General features: G+C 38.9%; 1 protein-coding gene across 1 annotated transcript in view; it reads left to right on the top strand.

The window, feature by feature from the left end:
* SLC44A5 (solute carrier family 44 member 5) overlaps positions 1-10,233 on the top strand; it is a 131,122-nt gene extending 120,889 nt beyond the window's left edge. Inside the window, exons 17-22 of the mRNA XM_046645831.1 lie at positions 3,245-3,348; positions 4,414-4,487; positions 5,125-5,195; positions 5,310-5,398; positions 6,734-6,818; positions 10,121-10,233. Of these exons, the coding sequence (XP_046501787.1) occupies positions 3,245-3,348; positions 4,414-4,487; positions 5,125-5,195; positions 5,310-5,398; positions 6,734-6,818; positions 10,121-10,233 (536 nt within the window). The remainder of the gene's footprint in view (positions 1-3,244; positions 3,349-4,413; positions 4,488-5,124; positions 5,196-5,309; positions 5,399-6,733; positions 6,819-10,120) is intronic.
* Positions 10,234-12,180: the final 1,947 nt, after the last annotated feature.

Here is a 12,180-nt window from a genome sequence, read left to right as displayed (position 1 = left end):
CCGCCACATTGTATGCTACAATGTTTTTGATCTCACAATTTACGTCTTTTTATATTATGTAAACATTAACAATTATTATATATTTGTTTTTAATACTTTGTCTTTTAATCTTTGTACTAGAGTTTTAAGTGATTTACCCACCACCATTACAATTTTAGAGTATTCTGAATTTAACTATATATTTACCTTTACCAATAAGTTTTATTCTTTCTTATGTTTTCACGTTACTAATTGGCATCCTCTTGCTTCAGCTTAAAGAACTCCCTTTAACATTTCTTGTAAGGCTGGTCTAGTGGTGATGAACTCTTTTAGCTGTTGCTTGTTGGGAAAACTCTCTATCTCTCCTTTAATTCTGGAGGACAGCTTTGCTGTGTAGAGTTTCTTGGTTGGGAGTTCTTTTCTTTCAGCACCTTGAATATATCATTCCACTCCACTCTGGCCCAAAAAGTTTCTACTGATAAGAATTTGCTGATATTCTTATGAGAGTCCCCTTGTATGTAGCAAGTTGCTTTTCTCTTGCTGCCTTTAACTGCCTTTTAAATTTTGAAAGTTTAATTTTATGTGTCTCAACATTGGTCTCTTTAGATTCAACTTTTTTTGTGCTTTTTGGACTTTCTGGATCCAGGTGTCTGTTTGTTTCCCCAAGTTAAGGAAGTTTTCAGCCACTATGTCTTTGAGTAAGCTTTCTGCCCCTTTCTGTCTCTCTTCTCCTTCTGGGACTTCTATAGGATGTATATTCATCCGCTTGATGGTGTCCTATAAGCCTCAAGCTATCTTCATTTTTTTTCATTCTTTTTTCTTTTTGCTTCTCTGATTGGATGAATTCCACTGCCATTTCTTTGAGATCATTGATTCTTTCTTCTGCTTGATGTAGTCTGTTGTTGAACTCCTCTATTGAATTTTTCGGTCCATGTTCTTCAGCTCTGTGAAGTCTGTTTGATACTTTTTTGTATTTTCTCTTTGTTGAAATTCTCACTTTGTTCATGCATTGCTCTCCTGACCTCAGGGAGCATCTTTATGACTAGTTTTTTTTTAAACTCTCTATCAGGTAAATCACTTATCTCCATTTTGCTAAGATCAGTTTCTGGAGATTTATCTTGTTCTTTGTTTGGAACATATTCCCTGTTTCTTCATTTTTTCTTGACTCTCTGTGTTGGTTTCTGCACATTAAATGAAACAGCCGCCTCTCCCAGTCTTAACAGAATGGTCTCATGTAGGAGATAAACTTTATCAATCAGCCCAGCCCAAGCTTCTGGTTCTCCCAAACCTCTATGATTCTCCTGGCCACCATACTTATTCTTAGTGGCTCCTAATAGTTGAAGGTGTGCCAAGTCCTGTCAGCGTTCCAAAGGGGAGGATCCAGTCAGAACCTAGACGCTGGCTGATTAGAAGCCAGACCCTCAGGCAGCAGCTGGGAAAGTATGTAGTTAAGCTCCTTCCAAGGAGAAACTGAGAGGTGGGTGTATCTGCCTGCATCCTCTGCACTGAGCCTGGGTGTATAACTACATTTGGGAGGGTGTGGGAGGGTGCTTCTGCATCATTTAAAAACTGCTTCTTTGTTTGCTATAATCTTGTGGGACTTGTGAATGCAAGCCCCATTGGCTATCAAAGCCAGGAGAAGTGGGGACAATCCCTCCAGTAGCAGCCACAAAAGCTGGGGCACCAGGCATGTGTACAAGCTCCTCCAAAGAAATGTTGATGACCTGGTTTTATGACTGAGTGAGCTAGAAGGAAAAGGAGGAAGAAGTACCCAGGGCTCCCCAGGGCTCCATAGAGGATCATAGCTAGCCCCTAGATGCATGCATACTATAAGCTGTACCCTCAGGCCACAGGTTGAAAAGTATGTGGTCAGTTCCCTTTTAGGGAAAGCCTGGAAGATGGGCGTTTTTGCCTGCTTTCTTTGAGCTAAGACCTGGGGGAATAGCCACAGTGAGGGCTAGCATGTATGCCTATTAAGAACTGCTTCTTTGTTTTCTGCAGTCTTGTAGGACTTGTGGATACAAGCCTCATTGGCTTTTAGAGTTAGGTGTTTTAGGGGCCCATCCCTTGGATGGGAGCCTTAAAAGTTTGAATACTAGATATGCTGTCCAAACCCTTCACTCCTCAGGGAGAAGCTGAGAGTTGAGGGTGTTGTCCCAATCATACAGTGCTGTGCTGGGGGAGTTACAGTGAATGTGTCTCAGCCTTTCTTATCTGTTTCAATGTGGGTATTTTCTCAGTTGCATGGTATGTAGGAGTCACTCAGCTGGTTTCTGGATTTCTCTCAGAGGAAATTCCTCCCTGTGTGCATCTGTGGGAGGAGGGAAGTTCAGGAGCTTCCTATGTCACCATCTTGGTCCTTTCCACAAAGAATTTGTGTATACCTTGCTCCAAAGAAGATATACAAATGGTGAATAAACACATGAAAAGATGCTCAATATTAGTCATTTGAGAAATGCAAATCAAAACCATAATGAGGCACTGCTTCACACCCATTAAAATGGCTTCTGTCAAGAAAATGGAAAATAACAAATGTTTGCAGGATGAGGATAAATTAGTACCCTTGTGTATTGCTGGCAGGAATGTAAAATGGTATAGCCACTGTGGAAGACAGTATGGCAATTCCTCAAGAAGTTAAAAACAGGGTTGCCATATGATTGAGCAATTCCACTTCTAGATACATACTCAAAAGAATTGAAAGTAGGGACTCAAACAGATACTTGCACACCAATGTTCCTAGCAGGATTATTCACAAGAGCCAAAAGGTAAAAACAACCCAAATTTCCATTAACAAATAAAAGGATAAACATACAATAGAATCTTATTCATCTCTAAAAAGGAATGAAATGATGAACCTTGAAAATTTTATGCTAAGTGAAATAAGCAAGACACAAAAGGATAAATGTTGTATGATTCCACTTATATGAGGTATCTAAAAAAGGCAATTCATATAGACAGAAGTACAATAGAGGTTACCAGGGGCTGGGAGAAGGGGAGAATGAGGAGTTATTGTTTAATGGGTACAGAGTTTCTATTTGAGATGATGAAAAGTTCTGGAAATGGATAGTCAAGATGGTTGCACAACATTGTGAGTGTACTTAATGCTCTTAGTTGTGCACTTAAAAATGGTTACAATGGTAAATTTTATGTACATTTTACTGCAATTTAAAAAATGTAAAGGACCATTTAAAAATTTTTATTATTTTTTGGATTCGTAGAGTTTAGTTGCAAATCATTAATAGGTTTAAATATCTCCTTCTCATAGATGCCCAGAGCAACATTTCTAGATTCCTACAATGCTGCCTGAAATGCTGCTTCTGGTGTTTGGAACATGTGGTGAAGTTTTTGAACAGACATGCCTATGTTATGGTAAGTAGACTTATGTACTAAGCTTCTCCTTTGCAAACCCAAATCCTATGTCTACATTTCCATCTCTAAAGCACTTTTACAGCAGGCAGTTGAATTTATCACCATGTTGATAGAAGGATTTATGAATCCAGTGCGTGATTCAGGGCTCTGCTTTCCTAGTTGAGACAGTATCTTAACTGTACTTCATTATTACCATCAGTATCTTTTTGGAGAGGGAAAATATTATTTACCTTAGAAATTTAAAAATGTGCTAGATTGAAAATGATTTTGTGCATCTTTGACGTAGTTTAGCCAGAGGAAATTTTGTTTAATATATGTTTCACTCTGAGAAGAATATACCTTTATAATTCTAGGATTTACATATTTTTAAGGAAGGGTCTACGCCTTTTTACGAATCTTATGTTGATATGTGTGGGCAATGACACTGCCTAACTGAATTTATTACTTCTTTCTTATGGGAATATAGAGGCTTCTAAAGACATTTTTTAAAATAGGGGATCCAGAATTATAATTCTTCTAAAATTTAGCAACTACAACCTTAGGACAGTGGCTTATTATCACAGGAACATAGGGTCTGCAGGGGTCATTCACATAGTCATGGAGATTCAAATAGTCATTGTTTACCTTCAGTGAGAATATTGTATTGAGCCTTTTAATCAGTAAATCAAGTGTATTGAAAGACATTTGATTTCTTGGCAGTAATTTTTAATGTGAGCACCACAATGTTTAACCCATTCAGCAACAAACCCTAGCCAAAACACTGCAAAGACAGAAGCCATGCCCTGGGATTTGAGAAAAAGACCGAACTGTTTGAAGGTGTCTAGTCCTCCTGGATTTAAGGGCCTATAGCACCTGAAGCCCACCTTATTATCAGCCACCCTGAGAGTTGTACAGAGCTGAGGACACACGGTTCCCGGGCCTCCCACCAACCCAGATGTTGAAAAGAGGAATGAGAGTAGCTGTATGGGTGACAGAGAATTAATTCATTTTCCTGTCATTGGATTGTCCATTGGTCATGTTAGGATATGTTACCGACTCCAGAATAATATCAACTGTCTTCTTCAGATTGCAATATATGGCCAAAACTTCTGCAGGTCAGCGAGAGATGCTTTCAATCTGCTGATGAGAAATGTTTTAAAGTAAGTAATCAGGTTGAACACTGCAATAGACAATTTGGTGAACCCTGAGCATAACATATCACATACTTCACGTGTTGTTATTTAAAGTGTTGGTGGTCTTATTAGAAATGAATATTATCTTTTAATTTGATAGACTTAAATCTTCTCTCTCACACCATTAATTTCTTTTGGTATCTTAGAATTGTTGCTTCCATCATCCACCTGTGTCTTTACACCCACTGGCACTGACTCATTTTTATTAACCTCTCTGTCCAAGAAACTCCCCACATGGACATTATCACCATGTCTCTGACCATTCCTCCCTCCCAAATTTGACAGAGTCTGAGTGAACAAAATCAGAGAACAAGTGCGGCACCCTCAGGATTCAGGGTGGCTATAGGCCTAGAATTAGAGAGAGACAGGCTGACAGCACCAATAGCATGCGACAGCCCTACAACGCCGTCTCCTGTTTACTTCATTAAAATTCAGTCAGAACCCCATCCCTGGGTTCTACCTTCATTTCTTATATTTAACAATGCCAAATAAAATTTCAGTGCAGACACATCAAAATGAACTCAAGAATTATTTGCTTTCATAAATTTCAAGTAACAAATGTAATTTAAATATAAAATTATGCTTTCTTTTTTCCGATTCTCAGAGTTGCAGTTATGGATAGAGTTACAGAGTTTGTACTAACTCTGGGGAAAATTTTAGTTGCTGGATGTATAGGTAAGTAATAATGAAAATAATACAAAGTTTAAAAGGTGCTTGGAAAAACTTTACTATAAAAAGCTATATTCCTTTGCAAATGCATAATACACATGTTCTGCCTTTTCAATGTAGGTATCTTGGCCTTCTTACTCTTCACAGAAAGAATCCCAATGATTATAGAAGGACCAACGTCTTTAAATTACTACTGGGTACCTTTGCTGGTAAGAGCTGATGTCTTTGTCAGTCTGGGCTGCTATAACAAAAATACCCTAGACTGGGTGGCTTAAATAATACAAATTTAGCCCTCCCAATTCTGAAGGCTGAGAAGTCCAGGGTCAAGGTGCCCTCAGATTTGGTTCCTAATGAGGGCTCTCTTTTGTGGTTTGCAAAGGGACACTTTCTTGCTGTATTCTAACGTGGTAGAGAGAGACATCTCTCCTGTCTCCTCTTATAAAGCCACTAATCCCATTCATGAGGGTGCCACCCTCATAACCTAATTACCTCCCAAAGCTCCTGCCTCTAAATACTATTACTCTGGGGACTAGGTTTTAACATGTGAATTTTGAGGGGATACACTTCATTCCATAGCAGCTAGGTAATATTGACACTGAGTTATCAAAATAAAAAACAAGAAAGAATAGGAGAAATAATGATAGCTAACATTGTTGGTCTTCCTTTGTGCCAAGCCTCATTCTGCTTTAGAGACTGGGTTCCTTGGAAACACCCTCTGAGACAGAAGATTGCACGCAGAGGTTTATTAGGAAGTGCTCTCCTGAGATAGACTTGTAAGGAAATGAGGAAGGCAGGCCAGAGCAAAGGAAAAAGCTGACCCCTGCTGCAGTTATAGCTGAGGCCTCTGGCATAATTGCAGGAGGTTCTGACAAAGGGAGGAGGCAGTTGTATGATGCATCTGCAGTTGTTGGCCGGACGTTGACCCCTGGATGGAGGTGTAACCTTGGGTGAGGCAGTTCCCTGCAAGGAAGGCAATTCCTAGTGAGGGGAGCAGCTGAGGCATCAACAGCCTACATTCCCAATGTAGCATAAATGTGGTATAAATGGGGCATAAATGTGGCAGCTGGAGAGCACCTGGGTGGAGCCCTGGGGTATGTATTACAATGTATTAGCTCACTCAATCCGTATGTCACAAATACTGTTATGATTCACATTCTCCCCTCCCCCACTGACAATTTTATGTAAGAGGCACAGAGAGGTTAAGTCACTTGTTGAGTGAGTGCCCAAGTGGTGATTCGAACCTAGCAGAGTGCTCTGAACTCCTTTGCTGTACTGCCTCAGTGTGCAGGCTCCTATTTCTGGGCTATTTTTGGTAGGCGTTGGGGATAGTGGTAAGAAAATTGGCAGGTAATCTAGTACATTCTGTTTAAATCCAGTACAAAGCACTCGAAAACATTACCGTTGAATTTGTTTGGTCTCTATGTTGAAATCTTTTCCGATAGAGAACTTTAAAGCTTTCTCATCACGACTTTCATTTAAAGCTGCATTATTGTTCTTCTGGATGAGTTAATGACATCGTCGTTCTCTTCCTTACTCGTTTACAGACGGTCATTATTGGATCTTACCTAATTGCACATGGGTTCTTCAGCGTCTATGCAATGTGTATTGATACAATTTTCATCTGCTTCTGTAAGTTTTCGGTATATGTGTTTTCCCCCTTCAGTGGACAACCGAAAGATGAGAAGGTTGAGATCCATATTCTTAGCTGGCTTGTGGGTTTGCTATGACCTGGCTGCAACCCCAAAAGCGTGTTTTTTGGAAAGAGACATTGTTTACTAGATGGTCTTTAAACCTTAACAGTTGAGAGAATGGAGCTTGCAAAGCATAGGAGAGTCAGCTACTGAAATGAACCTCAAGCTTCATAGCATGGTGATAGCATGAAATTGCTTTTTCATTTCTTAATGTTTTCAAATTTATAATAATGATTTGTTTCTGTTGTGCTTTATTAACAGAACTGAGGACATAACTGGGCTTTAAGACTGGGCTTTGGGAACTCTGTGAGGAGAGCCTTTATAGATTCTGATAAAGCCAACCCGGCAATGGTTTCAAAGACACATAGGGCCATTTCACACTAGGTGACACAACGACAAATAATTGGGATTCATAGAGGAGCATGTCTAGGAAATGGCTAGATCAATTCTGTGCTTAGAGTTAAAATACTTCTTTAGAGCTGTCATCACTGACTTATTTACTGCGTCTCTATGTGGCATGTACAACACACATACACAGAAAAGAATATGTTTTCTATTAGGATCTCATCCTCAAAGGATAAGGGAGAACCCAGTGCCCATGATGAGCTTCATCTGGCCCTCACCACAACCCAGGCAAATTAGGGTCAGCAGGTGAAAGAAGAGAAATTGTTAGCTCTCCAGCTATACCCTCTGAGAGGTTATTTCTCTGGCACATTGCTCTTAAGAGAAGCAGAGAAAACATTCTATGACAGGGCATTACTGAGTGACCCACCTGTATAAAATTCACAGGTTTTTTTCAGTGTAACCTATAGCACCAACTTCAAACTGGGGTTAAGAGAAGAGATAATAACTATAGGGAGATATATTCAAAGAAAAGCCTCCTAGAAAACGGTGGGTTTTTTTCTCTTCTCTTTCTGAACACTTTAGAAAACAATTTTCAATAACTGGACAGAGAAATCAGGGGTACTTTGTGTACTGGGTAGCTCTCCCTCTGGCCGTAAATAGAACTGGAATTTTTAGTCTTTGCCTAGTGCCTCAGTGTTGTTAGGAAAAGCCATCTACAAATTGCCAGATGAACAAACTCCAGCTCAGGTTTGAGACGGAAGAAGGAGCACAGGAAAATGGTAGTGCCTGAGACATAGCGGAGACAGAGCTCTAGAACATTCACAGATCTCTTCTCTCATCTCAGACGCTAATCATGGGAGCAATACTGGGTGATCCCATTGGGATCTTCCCCATTTTTGTAACTGAAAAACTTTCTTAAAAGGTATCTCAGGAGATGTCCAGAACCTATTAGTTTCTAGTCTTTGGAAGCTTTGGCAAATCTTGTGGATTTTAAATTTGACAGTGGATTTTAAATATGAGCAGTAAGAAATGTTTTCCACCTTTCTATATTAATAATTGCCAACTTCTTGAAAACCAACTTGAAAGTTGTAATTTCAGCTTTATTCAATACATTGTGTATTGAACATGAATAGTTTCCTTCCGAAGACTGTTGTCTTTGATAATAAAGAACAAGGAAAACCAAATTGTATTTCTCTTCCCTCCCCAGCTGTTACTATGGGCAACATCTTACTTTGGAAAACATTCTTCGTACAAGATACTCTAAGCCAAATTCTGATTGTGTGGGACTGTACTTTATATATATATATTATGCCTATCATCTTGACTGCCAAAGAACTGGTGTTTTTTTTAAAATGCAAACCATTTGCAAACACTTGATTTATAGAAATAACTTTTTTAAGTGTTACAAGGAAATGAGAATTCATACCAGGCTTCCTACCAATACCTCAAGGGTAATAATGATTTGGACATATGATACATGATTTGTGATATGTGATACACAAATATGATTAAAGAAGAAAGAAGAAAATGCTCAGTGTCTATCATAGTCCCTCCTGGCTTTTCATTTTGTGTGTGAGGAAGGTCACTGTGATGGCTAATGTGGAAATCTACTAAACCACTAATCCAACCATTCCCAAAAGAGTATGATAAAAAAAAATTTAGATTTATTCCACCAATCTATGATTATCCTATGCGGTTTTTTGTAATATTTCTTATCCTTTATGTCATAATAAGTAAAAGCTACAAATAACATAATATTTTTTAATATATACTAGTCAGAAGCTAGAATCAAGTTGCATTTATATATTGATTGATAGATATTATCTGCTGTGAATTGTCTGTATCTGCGGGAAATTTAATTCCAGGCAGATATCTTTTGCTTCTCAGCATCATTCTGGTGCTTCCCTGCAACCACCCAGTGTGTGTACTCAGTGAACACCCCGTCGTTTTATTATTAGCCTAAGCAAAGCAGGAAGGTACATTCATGTATTACAGAAGTCAGAAAACACTGGTATTGGCTTTCCAACATAATCAGAGGCCACCTGCAAGGATTAGGACAGGACGCCTTATCGTTGAGTAGGACGAGAATTGAGCTCAGTGTCAAGAGGCTGATCCTCATCTCATCCTGATTGCCCCAAAGCTTTTGACTTCAGGAGAATTATTTTACATCCCTGGGTCTTAGTTTCTTCATCTGTGGCATTAGGATATGGAACTACCATTAAAAGTGACTTTGAGGGGACAGCCCGGTGGTGTAGCAGTTAAGTTCACTCACTCTGCTTCTGTGGCCTGGGGTTCCCTGATTCGGATCCCAGGCACAAACCTAAGCACTGCTTGTCAAGCCATGCTGTGGAAGGTGTCCCACATATAAAATAGAGGAAGATGGGTACAGATGTTAGCTCAGGGCCAATCTTCCTCAGCAAAAAAAAAAGGAGGATTGGCAGCGGATGCTAGCTCAGGGTTAACCTTCCTCAAAAAAAAAGTGACTTTGAACTCTAAAGTTCAATTGTTATTCTACATTTATCACAGGATTAATACACTTTTTATTCAGCCTCATCTCAGAGGATGTGGCAATTTACCTTTCCGAAATGACAGTCACAGAATCTAAAGCTATTACTTTTGAAAGGACATGAAAGATCTTACTAACATTTAAACTATCAAAACAAATCTCTTTGAGAGTGGGTGGAATTCAGGAAGTTTCAGGGCTGCCTGGTGGAGGGTGAAGCTTCTTACTTTGTCCAGCATCAGCAACTTAACTGCACTAATTTGTTTTATACTTGACTTTCTAACACTGATTTCTCTGATTTTTCCCTGTTCGACTCTCCAATTTATAAAAATGTGTATAATTGTTCTGCTGCTGCTTGCTGCTTTTGCCTGCTTTGGCTGCTGCATATACAGGTGAAGATCTGGAAAGAAATGATGGATCTGCAGAAAAACCCTACTTCATAGCCCCTACCCTGCACGGAATTCTGAACAAGAAGCAACTAGTTCCCCAGAAGCAGAAAGAGTAGAAAAGCTCCAAACAGTGCCACTCATTTTTAAGTAGATGTTTTATAAATTAGGTTACTTGTAATATGAAAATGATGCTTTTGAGTAATGTGAAATTTCTCTGCTTATTCCTAAAAAGCCAGAACCTGGTACCATCTAAGGTGTGGGGCATTTGATGACAGGAGCCTCTGTGAACTAGGATACTTGATAGGCTGTGGTCCCAGCTGAAGAGCAAGGTGTAAACGTCAAACGTTTTTTTAAAGTCTATAGCCGAAAGTGTTTTAAAAACTTTTATAACTGGGGGTGCTGTTTCCCTTTGCAGCACTTTATAGCCTTTCTTTTTATAAATGTATATTTGTAAAGGATATTCAGGCAACTTTTGAAAGCACTCTAAATGTATGATCGATTAGCCATAAAAAGATTGATTCATAGTTAACCAGCATATGGTACTAAATTTGTAAATATGGTGCTATGGTTATATTCATACTGTTCAAGCTAGTGGAAAACGCTCTAAACTGTGATTAAACTTGTATTAATGGTTCCTTAGGAAGTATATTTCAGTAAATGATTCAAGTTCATAATAAACATGTAGATGTTAATGGTATACAGGTTCCATAGAGAGCGTTACGAGGTAAAAATGACTGTGGAACCTTCATAGCCCACTTAGTTTTAGTGAAATTATATTTCTAATAAAGTCGAATCAGAGTTCTGGAATCATTTCTAATAATATGAACATCTGGCCACCACGAAAATACTCTGAACGAAATTGAAATGGCCATACTCATGCCTTTTCTCTGTAACCCGAATACAGACAAATTCCTGTTCTCCTGTTCCCACCATGTAGGGAATAGGTATGGATTTGTTTCAGAAGAGTGATTGTATGTTTCATGAGCATACCTGTTTTTCTAGATTAAAGAGATTGTGTGGCTTTGTTCTACAACAGGTTTATTTTTAGCTCAACTTTCAATGAGGAAAGAGAAAGGATAAGTAAGACATTTCAATGTTAACCTAAGGAAATGGACTATTAGCCCTCCGTAGGTACCTCAGTGGGTACCTTTACAAGGGACATACTGTGGGTTAGGAAATCTCTCCCTCAAGGCTTTAGGAAGAAAGTTATTTTCATTCTCCACCCCTGCTGGCCAGAGCCACAAGCCAGTTTTGGCAGCCATGCCTTAATCTTTTGCATGGCAGAGCAAAGCATGAATCAGACCCTCACGCGCTTTGCCTCTCCATCCCCTGTGGGCAAGTGCATATGATATGGCTAACAGTGTAAAAACAGACCGCCAAGGGAGCACTGAATCAAGCACTATCCTTTTGGCTTTTACACCAAGCTTCTGTTTAAGGATCATTTATGTATTGACAGAAAGGAATATGTTGATCTAACATTTTGATCTGAATATGATCCATGTCTCCAAGAAGAGGGTCAGAAATACATCATTGCATTACAAATTAATATAAATACTAATTTATTTAATAATCCTTAAGTGTGAGAATCTAGATGTAGACTGACTCCGTGGCAGCTTAATAGCAAGAAGCCAATGAATAGGGAAGATTTGTCAAAATGTTGGTCCTTAGAATGGCCACCATCTTGTTCGTGGCTTACTTTCTTGAGATTACTGTAGTCAAAAGTATCACTAGGGTTCACATCTTGGCAAAGGGCCTTCTTCACTCTCATTCTCCTTGAAGTATAATTCAGTGAAGAGTGGTAACCTATCTTTCCACATGGTTATTATTATTATTTTATTATTCAGTGATACAGGGGTCACAACAAAGATCTAGCAAAATAGTTACCTCTATCTGAATTGTTGAAAACTTATGAGGAATAAGTCCCCTTAAGAGTAGTCGACAAGTTTGTAAGGATGAAACAAAATTTTTAATTTTTTTTGTATGTATCAGAATCTCTCTGAGAACTTGTTATAAATAGAGATGACTCTCCCTTCCCCCGCCAAGACATTCTGATATGTTGTGTT

Source organism: Equus quagga, chromosome 18 (assembly GCF_021613505.1).
Source record: "Equus quagga isolate Etosha38 chromosome 18, UCLA_HA_Equagga_1.0, whole genome shotgun sequence".
Taxonomy (NCBI): domain Eukaryota; kingdom Metazoa; phylum Chordata; class Mammalia; order Perissodactyla; family Equidae; genus Equus; species Equus quagga.
The sequence above is the reverse complement of the archived record's forward strand: the minus strand, read 5'-3'. Positions and strand labels throughout refer to the sequence as shown.